Below are 20,078 nucleotides of genomic sequence, written 5' to 3'. Positions count from 1 at the left end.
GAGTAACATATTTTGCTGTCCATAAATTTGCTGTTATGACATAAACTGGTTGTCTATAATTTGGTAATACCTTTTAAAGGATGTTCCTAGCTGTGAGACCTGTTATTGAATAAACTGTAATGGTCCTTTAAAGATGACCTTAACCTCATTTCCAGTAAGTCTAAATTTTATGGATAGGTACAAGCAAGAGACATTTATAGGGACCTTTTATTAAGGATATTTTATTAGTATATGCAATTCAATGAAAAGCCTGCCAATGCCAAATTCGTGTTATGGTGTGTTCCAACTTTACTTCTATGTTGCCTGAAAAGGAAATGTTTTTGTGCAATTTATTTTTTATTGTAATTAAACACTGAGAATTTTTCTGCCCTCAAGATTTCCAGGTGGGACTGAAAACTCTGGAAAATAACTTTGCATTGATAATAATGGTAATGTCTCCAACCCTGACAGGGTCAGCTTACTTACCATTATTCAATGCAGAGGTAGTGGAAGAAAAAGTGCAGATAAAAATTACGCAGATTTTATGCTGGTTTTTACGTGGCTCAGCCTGGCGATGTGTGGCAAATTTTCTCACCATTTTTTTACACAGCATAATAAATATGTCATAATTACTTCATTGCAAGTGTAATTAGTCAAAATCAACTGGTGTAAAAACTTTTCCTAATTATTCCAGAATATTTTCCCTATACATTAAAATTATGAAATTAGCACTCATAAATTAGCATTATAAAGCAATGACATGTGGGATATTAGGATGGAGGATGTGACAGAGATAATGAAATGCTAAAGTGTCACTTTATATTTTTATAATGGTAGCTCACCAGCCTGACATTATGCTTATTTAGTACTGTTATGTCACAGCTCTTAAGAGAAGTTACAAGACAAAATCTAAATATTGTATAATCTCCAATATATTGTCACGTTGCTCCTTAGATTTTTTTTATAGCCTGACTTTTGAGTGGACATTCAGTTAAAGACAAATATGTATCTACAATGCATTCTAACTGCAGAATGTGTTTTATAAAGCTGTACTCAGACACAGCAGTGCACATGACTGTAATGTAACTAAATAAGATTCTTTCTCTGGTCTTGTTTTTTTTGTTTAGTTTTGATAAGAAGGGAGATGTTCATTATCTGATCAAGTGGAAGGACCTGCCTTATGATCAGTGCACATGGGAAATCGACATTATAGACATTCCAGATTATGAGAATATGAAGCAGGCTTACTGGGACCACAGGTATTGCACTGCATTTGGCTGAACTTCCCTAAAAAAGTGTTTCAAGTAGACACTGTGAGGTGTTAAACAGACACCTGATTAAGTCTACTTGAGCAAGAGCATGGTAAGCAAACTGGGCGTACTGTGTGTTGCCCAGAAACTGAATGTAAAACAAATTATAGGGGTCATTTCCGGCTGCAAGTGCAGTGTGGCTCTGGGTTGCTGCCTTCATCCTGCCTTCTGTTCTGAATTACACACTTATTGATGCAGGAAAACCCTGGAGCTATTACCATCTCCAAACCAGGATGTAGCTCCAGGGTTTCCACCAAATGCTGGAAATTACAGCGCAATTATGTATGATTTGCATTACTGCGCAACCACATCTGTGCTGTTGTGCTCAGAATTGCATTTAGGCCACTATAGGTAGCCGGGCTGTCTGCAGATATATTTTGCCAGGTCCCTACATGTGATCCAGGAGCGCTTCCCTTCCCCAGCGTGCTTCCTAGCATTCGGTGGGGAGATGAAGGCAGCCTCTGCTTCCGGGCCCGTTCTGCCCCGGGGTTTGCTGCTTGTTAGTTACACCAGTGTTGCCCACTGCACTCGCATTTAGAAATAACTTCTTACATAAAATGAGTTTGCACTTGCTGTAAGTAATTTTAGATTTTTATAAATTTCATAAATATTTTTTACATTGTATATTACTTTCTTTTATTTTTTTGCAATTAATATATACTAGGACCATGACACTGATGTTTATTGAAGGAATGGGATAAAACTTAATTTGAAGTTATCCCGTATGTGTCACAAAGACCAAGGCTGCAGCTATACTGAAAATGCTTAAAATTTTTATAGGCACTAAGATGATTCCTTTTATTTTGGAGGAATCTGCACCACATATTTGGTACCCGAACAACATTAACAAAACTGGTCTTTCTTTTGATTAGATGATGATAATAGCACAAATGCCTGTACGCCAGACATCTGTTTCTTCAATCATGCCATTTATTGTATCAGTTGTTTGAAAGGTTTATGTACATTTATGTGACAGATACAGCAATTTTGTCTAAATGTAAAAAAGTAAGTGTTTTTCATACTAAATCTGTGTCTTTAGGGAGTTAATGCTTGGCGAAGATGCAAGACCTCTTCGATTTAAGAACAAGAAAACAAAAGATGAGAAACTGGAAAAACCTCCTTTAGCCCCAATAGTTGATGTAGGTACATTTATTAGTCACAGTTGATGACCAAGTAAAAATACTTACACAGTCATTATATATGTACTCAGTGCCATATTTACAGTGTATAGGATATGTTATCTGGAATGTCTGAGACCTGAGACTTTCCAGTTATGGGTTCTCTATCCAAGTTCAAATAATATGTTCCAGGCCACTAGCCCTCACTTTTATCATTAACTTTCTGTGCGTTACTGTATCAAGTGCTTTGGCAAAGTCCAAGTAAAGGACATCCACTGTCATTCCAGCATTGAGGTTCCTGCTCACCTCCTCATAAAAGGCAATTAAAGTAGTCTGGCAAGACCTGTTATGCATAAAACCATGCTGGCACAAACAACTCATAGTATTGTGATTTGAAATGTATTCAAGTATCCTATCACTTATTACTTCTTCCAAAAGCTTTCCTACCACTGATGTCAGACTAACAGGCCTATAGTGTTCAGACTTAGAAGAGGATCCCTTTTTGAATAACAGGAGCTCCCGGTTAGGGCAGCCATATTGTGGCACTTGCATGCACATAAGAAGCGCTCATAATAATAAGCGCTCATTTTGCACATGCATGTGATATAGGCAGGTGAGTCGTATTCAATGGTCGTATGTCACACACATGTGCATAATGAGCGAGTGGGGAGTTGCATGCACACTAAATTACTCTGTTAGCTCACACCTCTGCTGGGGGAAGGAATTTTAGCGGGATAGGTGTCGCTTGCATTATGTATATATAATAGCCAGTTGAAATGCTAGTCACACTTCTAGTATCTAAATGTGCATAGAGCAAATACACTATATGTATTTTCATTACCTATACAGAGGGTCAGGTGTATTTCTCCATATATTTGCTCTCCCTTATACACTATTTGTACGTGGTTGAAATAATGGCATTTTCCACATCTTGTATCTCTCATGCAGCCAACTGTAAAATTTGATAAACAGCCTTGGTACATAGATTCCACAGGAGGAACGTTACACCCTTACCAATTAGAAGGATTAAACTGGTTAAGGTTTTCCTGGGCACAAGGAACCGATACTATTCTTGCAGACGAAATGGGTCTTGGCAAGACTGTCCAAACAATTGTTTTCCTCTATTCTCTTTACAAAGAGGTATGTTACAAGTATTTCTAATGGGAAAATGTAATAAAAGGTGTAAGGTTTGCTACTGGTCTAATATATAGCAATCAGTTAGCAAGAGTAATTTATTGATTCCCTGTTTACAAGCTGTGGGTTACTATTAAGCATTTTCAGCACCCAGTGTTGTGCATTGTGGATTTGGCTCCTTTTATTTCAGAAACACTTGGGTGTGCATTTTTACAGCAAATTCGCTCTGTGTGCCTGCACTTGGGCTGACGCAGTGGCCCTAGGTTCAAGCATATCAGAAAACAGTTAGGACCTTAGGGAAAGATTCTAAGCCTCTGTTTATGCCCAGGCTGAGAATCCACCTAGTGTGGCACTAGACTTAATTTATCAACACATTGTTTCCAAATACAGGAGCTTGTCAATATTCCTTTTTCTATGCTATGTTTAAGTCTGAGTTGAGGCCACTGCAGGATTTCTAGAGTATGTCAGGAAGAAATTGCTTGTCTAATGTAAAATATATAAAGCTATTTCCATGTACAGCACATATTTTTAATAGTCAGCGTTCATTCTTTTATATTGATTGTAACTAGAAAAATATAATTATCTGTGTCAGCTACCCCCCTACCCAGAATATGAATCAGTACTCTACTTTTAGTGCAGTTGTTGAAAAAGTATTGAAAATTGCTTAGAAGAACTGAATAAGGTTCAGAGAAAGTATCTTAAAGAAAAAGGAAATGTAAAAGCTGAGTAAACTTTATCAAAAAGGTCTGTAAATGTGTATGTAAATACAGGCATAAACACTTACATAACTGCTGCTCCTTAGTCCTTAGTGAAAAGAAATACCACATTTCTTTCCTTCTATTCTCTATTCATGATCTTCTGTGTCAAACGTCCTGCTCTCAGAAAAATCCTTCAGGGCAAGGCATGAGTCTGCTCAGTTTGCTCCTCTCCCCCCTCCCATCTCTCCTCTCTCCCCCTCCAAACTGTGCTGTAATCTGAGCTGCCAGCAGCTAAGGCTGCAGCAGTTACTGAGACCAAGCTAAAATGGCAGCTTCTTCAATGGCTGTTTACTAAGGTATGGTAAAGCAGAATAAATATAGTATTCTAACTTGCACTATTATGACTAATCTATTGGCAATAAAATGCTAAAATGCCTTTCCTTCTTCTTTATTTACAGCACTAGATGATCTAATTTACAGGGATATTGAGACATATATTTCTTTTAGAGGTATACAAATATATGAAAGCCCAGTGCAAAATGTTCATAAGACTGTGCTGGTAATGAGAACACTGAGAACTATGCAGTTAAGATTTATTGGACAGGTAGAGAATTATTTTTACTCCTTTGAGGCAAAATGCGCAGCTGATCTGCTTAAATTGGTTTGCTTCCATTTTTTAGTTTAATGTTTGGAACGTTATATAGTTAGAACTGAGTGCCCCCATATTCTTGTCCATACAATATAACCTCTCTGGTTAATTCAAAATAACCCTTTGATGTCTCTATGAAAACTATTGGTCACCGTTTAACACAGTGATGTTAACACGTTTTTGCTTGTTTGTGACTTGTAACATTTATATAGCATGATAAAAAAGAAAATTATTATAGTACAGAATTGTAATTATCAGTATTATTCCTGAGGCTTTTCTTTGCACTGAAAAGCTTCAGGCTTGTTAATTTACATTACCTGGTAAACCAGCTCTTTTTTTCCTCTAACCAGGGTCATTCCAAAGGTCCATATTTGGTCAGTGCGCCATTGTCTACTATCATCAACTGGGAACGGGAATTTGAGATGTGGGCACCGGAGTTTTATGTTGTAACATACACTGGAGATAAAGACAGTCGAGCAGTCATAAGAGAAAATGAGTTTTCTTTTGAAGACAACGCCATAAAAAGTGGAAAGAAGGTGTTTCGTATGAAGGTAAGCAGAATCATGGGAAGTAAATGTGCGCAAGTACAGAGGTAAATGTGGGCAAGGAGCCTATGATTAAGTACCCTACTGGTACGAAACGCGTAAGGCTTTTGTTTTCTTTTTTTATATATGGATTAAATAAAATTTGTACACTTTTTTAAACTTTAATATGACTGTTGCTGCTTGATACTGTTTTCGTTGGGAATCAGAGTGCCTGCTAATATTTTTCCATGCAAGTACACAGGTAGAATGATTAGTAAAAGAGAATTGAGAAGCTCACCTACAATTCAAATTCTTGATTTTAGTAGTTGTGTCGTGACTCCCAAACGTTTGGCTACGTCACATCGCAGTCACTGTGAGAAAAAGGGGCCCAGCACACACCAACAAAGTAATGCTGTGATAGTCTTTATTGTCACATCCCAGAAGAGTACAACATTTCGAGGTGTTTTTACCTGATTGAAGGGAGGTAAAACCCCCTGAAACGTTGGGCCCCTTTTTCTTGCAAATACAGAGGGAGCTTAGTGTAGGGCCATGATGGTATGATGTGGTACATTCACTGCTGCTGTGGTTTTGTGTTCATAGATGTTAGGATATGGAGCATGTGTACTTTACTTTTTCACATTTGTTAAGTTTATGAGAGTCTGTGTAGCTTATATTACATACACAAGAGAATTGTGTTACATAGGGAGCAGTTTTAAAACATGTTATCCTACACTCAGCCTTCTATTCGTGTCAAATGTGTTTTAAAATTGGATTTTCCAATATACAAACTAGTGCTGGGCGGTATACCTTTTATTACCGAATACCGGTGTTTTTTTTATAAAATTATATTCATTTTGCATATACCCCAATACCGGTGTGTCAGGGTACTCACCCGTGCGGGCCGGTCTCGCGCGCCTCCTTGCGTGCGCGCGCGCGTCCTGTTGTCCGCAGTACATTGCGCACGCGCGTCCAGGTGTGCGTGCGTCAAAGCGCACGTACATGTCAAAGCGTGCATGTCCGCGACACGCTGACGGCGCCGGTTCTCCGCATGCATGGGGGGTATTTAACACTATCAAACGCCTCCTCCTGTGCTATGTTGTCTGCGTCCTTGCCTGGGAAACTAAGCCTGCCTGATTTACCTTACGACTTTCTGTTGCCGATCGCTTGCCTGACTCTGATTTTCGTTTTTGCCTGCTGCCTGCCCAAGACCCTTCTTGCCTGCCTCCGACTACGTTTTCTGCTTGCTGCCTGCCCAAGACCCTTTTGCCTGCCTCCGACTACGATTCTGTCTGCTGCCTGCTCAAGATCATGCATGGAAAAAAAAATACCGTCAAATACCGTGACACTGATATAATTTTGAAAAATACCGTGATATAAATTTTTGGTCATACCACCCAGCTCTAATACAAACTGGAAAAATGACTGCAGTCCCATATAGTTTTGTTTTCAATGTACTTATACATAGATATTTTCTGTACAGCAAATTATAGGGGCAGATTTATCAAAATGTGAGTTTAGAGCTTAATACATAAAAACTCAAAAAAATGTTCTATTCATTCCTATGGGATTTTAAGAAGCATATTTATCAATTAGTGAGTTCTAACTTTCACCCATTGATAAATACGCTTCTAAAAATCCCATAGGAATGAATAGAAGGTGGTGATCAAACAGATCAGATCAAAATCTGTTTTTCACATTTTCATAAATCTGCCCTGTACAGTTAAGGAATAAAGTACAGCTATCAGTTTCTGCATACAAATATACACCATCACTCATGAGTCTTCATTTGCACTGTGCACGATTCATTCATTGAAATGCATTGCATCCATTTTTGTAAATGAGTCCTAATTTCTCTCGCCATCATTTTATCTCTCATACCTTCAAAAAATCCATGTATCAAAATGTATCAGAATAATGATTAGGACTAAATGGAACAGATTAGTTATGTGGCTGTCAAGGAAATTGTGTTAAATAAAGACATATAAGAGAAAACTCCATTCAGTATTCTTTTTCTACCTTCTGAGCCATAAAAAATGGCAGCATAAAAATACTGCGGTGAGGGGTTAATGCAATCATTGGCTTACCAATGTAATTATTTGCCATATGCTTCTATGTTTAAGCTGATACTTTAATTGCCTTGTTATCTGCTCTGTTTGTTTTTTGTTGGTCATATTAATTTAGAAAGAAGCCCAGATAAAATTTCATGTGCTGCTTACATCTTATGAGCTAATCACAATTGATCATGCCATCTTGGGTTCTATTGAGTGGGCATGCCTTGTAGTGGATGAGGCACACCGGCTGAAAAACAACCAATCGAAAGTAAGTATTTTGTAAGCCTATCCAATATAAAGCAAAGCTTGGCAATTCATATTTTTCCTTCACGGTTCCTTTATAGCATGTAAAACTATGTTAACGCTTCATAACATTCAGTGACATTGGTAAGTCTTCTGAAAATAAATCCATCACTTTTGTTTTTGTTCTATCTGTTGAGCATACTGAGGTTATTGTAACAAGAGACTGGTTTTATGGTTTGTAGAAGCAAGATGTTCTGGGTTGTTACACGTATCAGATATTTTGCAGTTCATTTCGGCTCATTTGTGGCTTCTGTCTTTAAAATGGGTGTAAAATAAAAGGTGTATAAAATAACGGGATTTACATACAGGAAAGACAAGTTTAGTATTTCAGGAAGGATGATGTTTTCCTGTTTTTAATTGTATAAATAATATAGAAATGCCAAGCACATCTCCTAGAAAGTTGCATATCATTTTTAAGCTGAACACCTGCCACATAATTTTCTTATTCTAAGTTCTTTAGGGTATTAAATAGCTACAAGATTGACTATAAACTGCTGCTAACTGGAACTCCTCTTCAGAATAATTTAGAGGAACTTTTTCATCTGCTCAATTTCCTCACACCTGAACGATTTAAGTAAGTTATCTTATTTTTTTTTTGTGTGTGTGATAACTTTATGTCATTATTATGTGATTAGTCAGTAGCTATAGCTGGCCAGACACGTGGTGTCTGCTGCTTATGGTGGCAAATTTATGTGTGTATGGTATTAGGGATATTTTTGTTTTATCCCGACAGTGATATTTTCCAGTTCCAACAATAACAGTTACACATATAACTCAATAAGAGGAAGAAAAAAGATAATATCATAGAAATATAATTATAGATCATAGCTTAGTTTTAAAAACAATTGACTACTACTCCATTAAGCTGATAAAAGATAGATGAGAAGAGTCCCTCCAAATCTATAATCTATCCAGGGTTGCCATACTTTAAGGAATGATGGGTATTTGTTTAGTGTGATACTAGTCAGCTTCTCATTTACAAATATCAATGTTGGGCTTAAATAAATTATAATTTTTTTAAGAAGATTTCCAAGATCTTGCTAAAACTTTTCCTGCAGCTAATATTATTTGATTAATTAGTCTCCTTTGAGTATTGGTCATACCTTGCACTGATGCTTCCATTAATGCGACATATGGATCTTTATGTAAATTAACGTTAAGACAGCAAATATCAAATGATATACTCATATCTAGTATCTAGTTGGATGTGGGCAGTTACACCATATGTGAGCCATGGTCACTGATGTAGGACATCCTCTAAAGCATCTATCCCTGAAGTCTGGATAAATATGTGCTAACTCGGGCGTAAGGTACCACCGAAAGAGTACTTTATAACCTGCTTCAAGTAGGATGGTATTGTTTCAACTTTTCCGTACATTTTCCCACAATTTCTTCCATTCAGAATCTGTTAGTGTTTTACCTATTTCTTTTTCCAAAGATTTAATGTATTTTAGATCTAGTAATTGTTTTGGAGAATTAATATTCTTATATAAAATTGTAATAGCTTTCAGAGGACTGGCCCCATCCATACACCATTTCTCAAAGGAAGTTTGGTTTACAGAGTGGGGGACATATTGAATCCAGCATTGTGCTACGAAATGTAACAACTGACATGCACAGAAATGTTCTGTGTTAGGAAGGTTATATCTTTCGTGTAATAATCAAGAGTAAATGGGTCTCTCACAATAAGGAAGTTTTTCACTCGAGTAAGGTTTTGGTCAATCAACCATTGAAATGGGTGAAGTTTGGTGTCCTGGAATAAACTGGGGGTGTTTAAATAATGGCTCTACTGGGGTGTGAAGAGAACCCAGCGTATAAAGTCCTGCAAATTTTAAGAGAGTGTCGCCAGGTAGGTCTAAAGATAGGTGGTCTATATTTTGACCAAAGTAAGGTGTCTGGAGTATTTGGAGCTTCCAGTCTATTTTCTAAATGTACCCATGAAGGGAAGATGTTATGAGTAGGGGATATGTGTCAATTGTGCTACTAAATAATATTTCCAAAGATTTGGGAGCCCTAATTCCCCCCCCCCCCCCATATTCTGGGGAGTTTATTAACCCAAATAAAAGCAGATAAAGACTATTCTACTTTTTTGAGGTCTGAATGTTTGATTGGGATAGGAAGTACTCTAAAAAAAATAACTAATAAGTATAGAATCTTTGGAAGTAAAACCATCTTTATTGCTGTTATTCGCCCTATACATGATATATTGTACTTTCTCCAGTCTTCCAGAAGTCTATGTACGGTACCATATAGCCTGGGATAATTAGCGTGATGTAACTGGTCAAATGTTTTAGTTAGCCTAAATGTTTAGTAATGCCTAAAACAGTTATGTGTTTTGTGTTCCACTGGAATTCAAAATTAAGGGTCAATAGTTTTGTTAAATCGTGTGGCAAGTTTATACTTGTTGCTTCTGTTTTCGTGTGGTTTGTTGTAAGGCCCGATATAACATTAAATTTATTCAGAACAGAATATAAATTAGGAATTGATAATAATGGTCGAGTGCTAAATAGCGTAATATCATCTGCAAACATGCTAAGTTTACAGTGTTGATGGCCTTCACTAAAGTCCTGTATATCAGGAATATTTTGAATAGCAATAGCTAAGGGTTATAGTGCTAGGTCGAAAAGCAAGGGGGATAAGAGACACCCCTGTCATGTACCCTTGCCAATTGCCATATAATGCTTGAATCCACTGTTTAAAGTTTTTTCCCACTCCCCATTTTTGTCAAGTATAATTTAGCCAAGGCCAAGCCAAAGAATCAAATGCTCTTTTAAATATCTAATTTTAAGAGCATTGATGGAGTTCTATTTTTATTGGCCCAAGCTGTTAATAGAATCAATCTCCTTATGGGATCCATTGATTGTCTCCCCCGAACAAATCCCACTTGATCTCTATGGATTAGATGTGGCAAAATTATACTAAGACGAGCGCCTAATACTTTAGCTAAAATTTTTATATCCAAGTTCAAAATTGAAATTGGACGATAGTTCTTACATTCAGTCAGATCAGTATATGGCTTGGAAATCGGCATAATGTCAGTGTTTTTTTTAAATACTGAACATCCTAATTGTTTTTTATCTTCAGTTGAGGCATTTGTGTAATTTTAATTTTTGTTTTTTCTTTACTTTAAATAACCTTGAATTTTTAGAAAATCTGAATGTTACTTTATTAAAAAATTGGAAAAAAATGTGAGCAAATAAAACTGTGAAATAAGGTTTGAATAGCCAAGATTTATAGTTTTCTCATCCTTTTTAATGGTTTGACAAGTTAAAAACAAGATTGAAAAGCTGCCCTGCATAGGACACCTCCCATTGACTTATACATGACCTCGCAGTCTTTTAGACACCGACGATTCCAAGTATCATTTTTACGTTTCTTTCGTATATTAAAATAATGGGCATTTCTTAGTAGCTTCATGCATAAAATGTCTTAATATCCTATATATATTGATGATGGGTCAGTCTATATCAATATACAGGCATGGGACCTGATAAAACAGATGAGGAAAGCATCAAATGCAGAATTTCTGCTTCAAAGGGTTTATTGCCGACTACAGATACAACAGGTTTCGGGGCCCCTTTAAGCTTCTTTTTCATACAGGTATGGGACCTGGGGTTTTTACGGATAAGGGATCTTTCCGTAATTTGGATCTCCGTACCTGAAGTCTACTAAAAAAATAATTTAGACATTAATTAAACATAATAAGATTGTTTTGCCTCCAATAAGGATCATGTACAAGGTACTGTTTTATTTCTACAGAGATTTTCTAGATAATGGGTTTCCAGATCAGATCCCATACCTGTCTGTCTGTCTGTCTATTTATATAAACTGAAGAGTATATGACCAGTGTAAAGCCAAGAAATTTTACCAGCTGCATCGTATTTTTACTGAGTGGCTGGCAAGTTATTCTCTTCCTTTGTCTGGGGCTTCAATTGCATATTCCACAGCTTGTCAACATTATTAGGCTCAGTTCCTGCCAACTGTGAAATATAAAAAAATATGAATAATTCATATGTGGGAGGTATAGCATGTTCTCACCGCAGAATGAGAAAGATGATGAGTCACACCGAATAGATATTGATTATAGATGCTTTGCAAATGCCTTTTGTGCAAAAAAATTACTTCAGTAGCTTTCATGCAGTAATAACCTAACCTGTTGGGATCAGAGAGATTTAAAGTGAATGTGATGTGTACCTTTCTGACATAATAAGCATTTCATTCTAGACTGGCATGTTTAATAACATGTATATGACTATTGTATATGACTATTGTGTTTTACCAGTATGGTAAAACACACAAAAAAAACAAAAAACAGTGGGGCTCATTTCTTAATATTGGGCACATTTGTGCCTGGACAATATTCCATAACAACCAATCAGGAATTAGTGTTTTTAGCCAGCTGCAGGAAGACAAGGTAAGCAAAAAATTGCCATGGGTTACTGCCCAGTGTTGATAAATTATGCATTACAGATAAGATATTACTTAAAGGAAAACAATGTAGGTCTCTATAAAAATATATAGAATACAAAAGCTCACATGTAAAACCCTGCTTCATCTAAATAAACCATTTAAAAAAAAATATATATATACCTTTTTAGTAGTAATCGTAAATAAATAAAAAAAATCACCATTTTAAGTAACCTTGGGATCATACAATTCCCTGTGCACACTCACATGTTAGGCCACATCAGCCAATTAATGGACAGAACTCTATCTTTTACTCCCACATTTCCTGACTTCCTGTTACAGTTAGAGCTGCATTACTTCCTGATCTCTGAGGGAGCACACAGACCATCACAAAAGGGTGGCTCAAAGGGAAAAGATGTAAAAGGGCAATATATATATATATATAGAAGGTGCTTGAGAGAGGGTCAGCACTCACAGGACTTATATAAACAAATTATTTTTTATTAAAGAGGAGACTAACAGTTCTGCTTCACATGAGCCCCATGAGTTGAAATAGACTCATAATCAAGAAAACTTAGTCAGTAATTTACTGACCAAGTTTTTTTGATTATGAGTCTATTTCAACTCATGGGGCTCATGTGAAGCAGAACTGTGTTGATACAAACTTGTTACTTTCTCGGCTCACCCCTGACAGCTAACTACAGTAGCGTGTTAATTTTGATACTTTTGTTTCTGTTTAAGCTGCTGCTTAGACCTTTTGATTACTTGCTTGTACTTATTATTATTTCTTGTGTTTTTTTTTTATTTCATGTTTTCAGTTTTTTTATTGATTTATCTCTGGTATCCTGTCTCTGGCGACATATGATGACGTCATCTCCACTTTTTTAGACACTGTGTTTGTTGTATTCACCACTTTGATAAAGGCTAGAGTGCTAGCCGAAACGTTAGTCTCCTCTTTAATAAAAATAATTTGTTTGTATAAGTCCTGTGAGTGCTGACCCTCTCTCAAGCACCTTCAACATTATTTGGACCTGCACCCAGGCAACAGCAACTTATCTATACGTGAGTGCCGGCATTTACTTGGAAGTTTATATATATATATGTATTATGTATGTATTTATGTATATATATATATTTATATATATATATATATATATTGCAGTTTGGTAGGATTCTTTAATAGGCCACATTTTATGATATAAACTATTTGTTGGCTAAGTATTTGTTCTGGAGTTAGAGGTTTCCTTTAAAGCACATTCCCATCTCTCTCATTTAAAATAGCATAAGAGTGGTAATGATAATAGCGAGCAGGGAATTTAAAGACTACTGTCATGGAAAACATGTCTATCTAAAAATGCACCAGTTATTAGTGACATGGGGCTACACACGTTCTTAGTTTTGCAGGTGCCTTCAGCCATGTGACTTGTGCTGATAAACATTCACTCCCCCCCCCCCCCCTCAACTGATCAGCAGAACAATGGGAAGGTAGAAAGATAGCAGCTCCCTGACACCTGTATTGCTAAAAGTGGTAGATTAGAGAATACCACTCTATAGTAAACATCCAAGTCTGCCTCACCCAAGTCATGACTCCTCCAATTACATTGAGTAGGAGAAACAATAGGTTATCTGAAAGAAGTCCTAATGTGTAGCACTGGCTCCTTCTGAAAGCTCAGACACAATGCACTGAGATGGCGCCTACACACCAATATTACAGCTAAAAAAATGCATTTGTTGGTTCAAGAATAAAATTTTAAATGGTTGAGTGAATTATCTGCAATGTAAACAGTGTAATTCAAAAATAAAATACATTTAACTTTATTTAGAATTGTTTTGGTTGTTTCACATTTACTCCAGCATTGTCATTATTACATCTTTAGTACACTGTCCTTTTTTCCATTTCTTTAGCCTCTTAGAATAGGTTATCATTTTTGTGGAGTTTTTCTCAATTTTAGTCACAATGCTGAATTGATTTTTCTTCCTGTGATGTGACTTCATCAGCCAGTTCAAATAGACTTCATCAGCCAATTAGAATATCCAAGGCTATTGTGATACTAATATCTACAGTTAGTACTAGTGGTTGTATTTATAGCTTATGTATGTGAGTATAGATTGGTAGGTGTGGGTTAGGTGTGCTGGGTTTACTTGGATGGGTTGAACTTGATGGACACAGGTCTTTTTTCAACCCTATGTAACTATGTAACTATGTAACTATGTAATTATAATATTCTCTATTAGAGTCCTGATATATCATCATTGCTGCTAAAAAATACCAGGGGATCTTTTTGAACACATTTTACCTTTTCATGATTAGTGAAGCTATTTATCAGATTATAAGATATCTCTCCAATCTGTGCCTTGCGTGTGTATATATTTATAAAGCTGGACAAGAATGTTATATTTAGGGGCAGATTTATCAAGTTTAGAGCTTAATACACAAAAATTCACCCGTGCTCTTTTCATTCCTATGGGATTTTTAGAAGTGTATTTATCAATGGGTGAAAGTTAGAATTCACCCATTAGTAAATTTGCTTATTCATATCCCATTGGAATGAATAGAACATGTGTGAGTTTTTGTATATTAAAGTACAAGGAAAGGTTAATATAAACTAAAGGCATTATTTTTAAGTACTTACTGCATATCTAAATTCCCAGATCCCTGCTTGCTTCTCTGAGATATGGTGCTGGCAGCCTACAGCAGTGTGAAGACTACAGTGACATCACTGAAATCTCTCTCCCCTTCCTGTAGGCTGCCAGCGGCAGTAGCCTCCAGTAGCAATGCACATGTGCGTAACTTGATCCTGTCTCCTGTTCTGAGCTACACATGCCCACCAGCCAATCAGAAGCGGATCTGGCAGAGGGGAGGGGGGGGAGGGAATGAAACACATGTGTATGAAGCATGCAGGGAAAGGAAGGGAGAATACCTTTTTAAAGATGTCTGCCTGGTCAAGAAACCAGATAGAAAATGTGAAGTAAGTGTGACTGAGTAAATATTTGATTAGGTGAGCCAAAAGTGTGGGGTTTTTACTAAACAATATGAGGACTATTGGGCAGTGTGCTTTTTAAATTTTGACTTGCATTCTCCTTTAAGCTCTAAACTCACATTTTGATAAGTCTGCCCCTTCATGTGCAAATTCTTATTTGCGCTGCAATTACCCATACAGATCTATGCTTGCACACTCTGCATTTGAGTAACCCCAATAGAAAACATATTCGCAAAAAAGTTTTCTCAAATTGCAAATTTATATTTGCAAAACTACCCTCAATGCAAAGTTCGCGCACACCGACTACAAACAGTGGACATGCTCACGCAAACACACATCTCATTTGCGAGCCATATGCAAATATTTTTGCAAAATGTGCATCTCACCACGATTCACAAAACAGCGGTGCAATATTTAAGCATTAAGGGGAAAACATAATCATTAAGTTTATTAATGAACCCAAATGACTGTAATGTAGTAATGAATGTATATTAGGAAGCTCGCAGACTTTAAACATATTAGCTATTCTCAGTGACTGCTCATATACCGGAAGGGAACCTCTCAGCAGGCCTGCTGTGTTTTGTTTTTCAGTAATCTAGATGGGTTTTTGGAAGAGTTTGCAGACATCTCCAAGGAAGACCAAATTAAGAAACTTCATGACTTGCTGGGACCCCACATGCTTAGGCGGTTAAAAGCAGATGTCTTTAAGAACATGCCAGCCAAAACAGAATTAATAGTACGAGTGGAGCTCAGCCAAATGCAAAAGTAAGTCTGTATGAAAACCTGTTGGTTAACACTATGTAATCATTTCCAGTTATCATGTGCTACTAAAAACCCAATGCTTAGTCATTCAGATATCACTTATGTTTGATAAAATAGCTCCAATGCAGTAGAACTGAATAAAACATTGAGTGAATGTGGTATAAATCTGAATTTATATTCACAAAGTATTTCTTTCCTTACTATGGGAGTTGTATGCATATATCCATTTGAGATTATATGGGGTCAACTGCTAAGGAAAACAAGAGTATGTGCACCCAGGAAGCCACTGACACTGGGGAGCAGGGATCAACAGAAAGTAAAAGTGTTAGGTCTGTGGTGAGATTTAAAAATTGCTTAAAAATAGTTATATAACTACAATTTGTTTCAGTGTTTCAACTTTAGAATTTGTTAGTATTATTGGAAGTTACCCTAATCATACACACAGTAGTTAATAATTGGCTTCTTTTAATGTAGGTGGAAATAATTTGTCTACCTGCTACAAGATTTAGGATCAAAATATTAGAAAATATACAGATGCATTGGGCTTGTTTAGGTGTGTTGGGTTTGTCAAATGTCTTAGGACAGATGATATCCTCACTTGAGGGGGTTCAGGGTAGTTTTGCCAAATATTGCTCAATTTAGACGTACTGCCTGGGCACATCCTTTCACTGTTTCCATGATAAATTTCATTCTGCTTGCTTTGATGCAGGAAGTATTATAAGTTTATATTGACAAGAAACTTTGAGGCTTTGAATTCAAAAGGAGGTGGAAACCAAGTTTCATTGCTCAACATCATGATGGACCTAAAGAAGTGCTGTAATCACCCTTATCTCTTTCCTGTCGCTGCTGTGGTATGTACAGATCTGTGACTTCTTATGCCATTGTGTCATAGATAAGGTCAGCCACGTAACATTATTTATTAAAAATAAGAAAATTCTTTAAAAGGAGAGTAACACCAAAGTGTTTTAAAGTATTTTAAATATAATGTACTGTTGCCCTCAGAGGAGCTGCTGCCATTAGGCAAGTTGAGAAATTGATATGTATATTAGTAGCCTGCCGATCCAGAATGCTTGGGACCTGGAGTTGCATGCACCCTTGGGTACAAGTTTAAAACGTTATCTCCGTCTTTACTACATGCTTTTTCAAGATTTTATACACTTTGCACAAAGAATTTGCTGCAGAAGAAACACAGAAGAAAGAAGCGCTCGCAACAGGTACCCCGGGCTGGTGCGGTTTTCTCCTAACAGAAAACCGCTTTTAGTTCTAAGCATTCATATTAATCCTGTTCAATATTTGTTTTATTAGGATATACAATATGTAGTTAATAACAAGATATCTGTTTGCTATCCCTTCTTGTAGGAGGCCCCAGTTTTGCCAAATGGATCATACGATGGAAATTCTTTGGTTAAATCTTCTGGGAAGCTGATGCTGCTACAAAAAATGCTAAAGAAACTGAAGGACGGAGGGCACCGGGTGCTGATTTTTTCTCAGGTCTGGAAAGGCATTTGTAGAGTCATAGCTTCCAGTGTTTCAATGACTGGAAACTGTACCTACTTTACTTTCACCAAGTGAATAATTACTTTTACAGGTTTACTATATAGATTGTTTATTTGGCTCCAGATATTATCATATATATTTATAATTTACAAATGTTATCAAATGGGTTCACATTTACACAGTAAAAAGGACCATTCACAGCACATTTAAAATAAAAAAAAAAGAAAAGAAGTGTTATGATGTTGGCTATTCTCCTGGACAGCTGTCTTATTTGCTTCTTTGCCAAGGCAAGATGATGCCTGCCAGTAAAATGGGCAAGATCTGGTTTCCAGGTCTGAATGAAACTTTTATTATTTCTTTTTATATTGTAAAAATGTCCAATAAAAAAAATATCTGCAATTTTCTCTTTTGCAGATGACAAAAATGCTGGACTTACTTGAAGATTTTTTAGAATATGAGGGCTATAAATATGAACGAATAGATGGAGGAATCACAGGAGGGCTACGCCAGGAGGCGATTGACAGGTTTAATGGTATAACTGTATTAATTTGAAGGAGCTATGGAATTAATATTTTATGACTTTGCTCCATAAAAACAGCTGAACAGTATATGATGTTAGAACTACTCATATCCTTGCTGAAAGGGGATAGTACCAATACAATACTAGTTGCTTTAATATAGGTTTGCAGTAGCATTGAAACTCATGTTGCAACAAATCCTGACTAGGCACAGGCTTAGTTATTTGATGAGAATGGTTGGTCTCAGGTCCAGACTGATATTCATAATAGGCCTTGGCATGTCAACTACACAGAGGCCCAAACAGCCCCCTACAGGCCCAATCAATAGAGTCTGTCTATGACATCTTGAAGCAGCCCTTCTGCATCTACAGGTTGTCAATCTGGGCCTGATTGTTCCATAGCAGTATTAAGTATACAATATTTTAAATATGGCAGTATGTTACTAAAACCAGGTGTCTATGCTGGACATTCCATATGCTGCATATACAGTGTTACCCTCCCATTAACTTCATGGGCAAATATGTGCTTGACACTTTACTTATTTAGCACTTGTTCCCAATAGGGAAGTGATAAGCCCCACTCATCCTAAGTGGCACCAGTCACATAGACTGCATGGTAAAACCATGGTACAGACATCCTGAAATATTTTCAATAGATTTTTTAACCCCTAAAAAGTCATTAGGGCAACTAAGGTTTATCAGGAGCCCTCCCTCTATCACAGTGGGACTGAGCTTTTATTCAATTTCAGCTGAGTTTAAAAAGAAATATAGCTTTTCATTGGAAGCATTTTTAAATGATTGCTTATATGTGAGAGATTTATCTCTTTATTTATCATTGTTAGTAATATTAAAGTCATATTTTTCATATTCACTCTTTCTTTTCTCTCCTTTAGCTCCTGGTGCTCAGCAGTTCTGCTTTCTCCTGTCCACTCGAGCTGGAGGTCTGGGTATAAATTTAGCTACTGCTGACACTGTAATAATTTATGACTCAGACTGGAACCCTCACAATGACATACAGGTCAATCAATTATTTAGCATTGGTTTTGTATGAGATGTTTTTCTTCAATAGCTAGGTTGCATATTCAAGAGCATGCTGGTTTAGGTGCCCTCCTTTGTCCCAGGCAGCCTTGTGTTCACTTCTTCCAGCCTTCTCAATTGTTTATCCTTCAACCTTTTTTGCTTTCTTTCTTCATGTGCATTTTTCCATAAGCACAAGATAAAAAGGCATGATTAAATAATTTTTTTTTAAATTATTCATTGATTATTGATTCATATACTACCAGCGTGTACTGCACATATTCGTATGGCATCATTATCACTTATACTAGTGTGTAATACTAAGTATTAGTGGACTTGATGTCTAATTTTCAGCAGTGCATTAATTAAAATTAATTAAACCATAAAACTTGGCAGAAATTCACTGCCATTGGTGAATCAGTGCTTTCCCACAAATGAAAAGATAAATTATTTGTATCAAACTAAAAAAACATGAAATTTGTCAGAATTTCTAACACATTATAAATACAATTATTCTTACCATTATTAGTATGATCATTATAGTAAGTAGTATTAATAACCATATTGCTATAATAATAGTAGTAGAAATTGTAGTATCGTGAGAAATGCTAAAGAAATTAACGGTAAATGCTTTTTAAAATTGTATTGTTGTATGTTTCTTTATTATAAATTTTATTTTTTCCTTAGCAATTTGCTTTGAATTATTTACTAATGACGGTTCACATATTCTGCAAGGCAGGGTTTTTGTCACATATTGCATTTATGGTTTCATTTGACAGGCTTTTAGCAGAGCTCACAGGATTGGGCAGAATAAAAAAGTGATGATCTACCGATTTGTCACCAGAGCCTCTGTAGAAGAGAGAATCACACAAGTGGCAAAGAGGAAAATGATGTTAACCCACTTGGTTGTGCGGCCAGGACTTGGGTCTAAATCTGGGTCCATGACTAAGCAAGAATTGGATGATATTTTAAAATTTGGCACTGAGGAACTGTTTAAAGACGATGTTGAAGGTGAGAAGATGAAAAAACAGATTAAGAAACGAGGTATCAGCAGAATTAAATAACTGGTAACAAGGGTACCAGGTAATAATCTCTGGACAAATTACAGGCAAATCAATCAGCGAAGCTTTA

The 20,078-nt window shown here is 36.4% G+C and overlaps 1 protein-coding gene across 3 annotated transcripts in view; it reads left to right on the top strand.

Moving 5' to 3' along the window:
- chd5 (chromodomain helicase DNA binding protein 5) overlaps nucleotides 1-20,078 on the top strand; it is a 147,184-nt gene that overhangs the window by 81,580 nt on the left and 45,526 nt on the right. For all 3 annotated transcript variants that reach the window (XM_031905733.1, XM_031905732.1, XM_031905734.1), the window contains exons 12-23: nucleotides 1,107-1,238; nucleotides 2,329-2,428; nucleotides 3,356-3,547; nucleotides 5,239-5,439; nucleotides 7,594-7,731; nucleotides 8,219-8,340; nucleotides 15,746-15,919; nucleotides 16,626-16,767; nucleotides 17,276-17,407; nucleotides 17,828-17,945; nucleotides 18,824-18,948; nucleotides 19,727-19,958. In XM_031905733.1, the coding sequence (XP_031761593.1) occupies nucleotides 1,107-1,238; nucleotides 2,329-2,428; nucleotides 3,356-3,547; nucleotides 5,239-5,439; nucleotides 7,594-7,731; nucleotides 8,219-8,340; nucleotides 15,746-15,919; nucleotides 16,626-16,767; nucleotides 17,276-17,407; nucleotides 17,828-17,945; nucleotides 18,824-18,948; nucleotides 19,727-19,958 (1,808 nt within the window). The remainder of the gene's footprint in view (nucleotides 1-1,106; nucleotides 1,239-2,328; nucleotides 2,429-3,355; nucleotides 3,548-5,238; nucleotides 5,440-7,593; nucleotides 7,732-8,218; nucleotides 8,341-15,745; nucleotides 15,920-16,625; nucleotides 16,768-17,275; nucleotides 17,408-17,827; nucleotides 17,946-18,823; nucleotides 18,949-19,726; nucleotides 19,959-20,078) is intronic.

Source organism: Xenopus tropicalis, chromosome 7, assembly GCF_000004195.4.
Source record: "Xenopus tropicalis strain Nigerian chromosome 7, UCB_Xtro_10.0, whole genome shotgun sequence".
NCBI lineage: Eukaryota > Metazoa > Chordata > Amphibia > Anura > Pipidae > Xenopus > Xenopus tropicalis.
The sequence above is the reverse complement of the archived record's forward strand: the minus strand, read 5'-3'. Positions and strand labels throughout refer to the sequence as shown.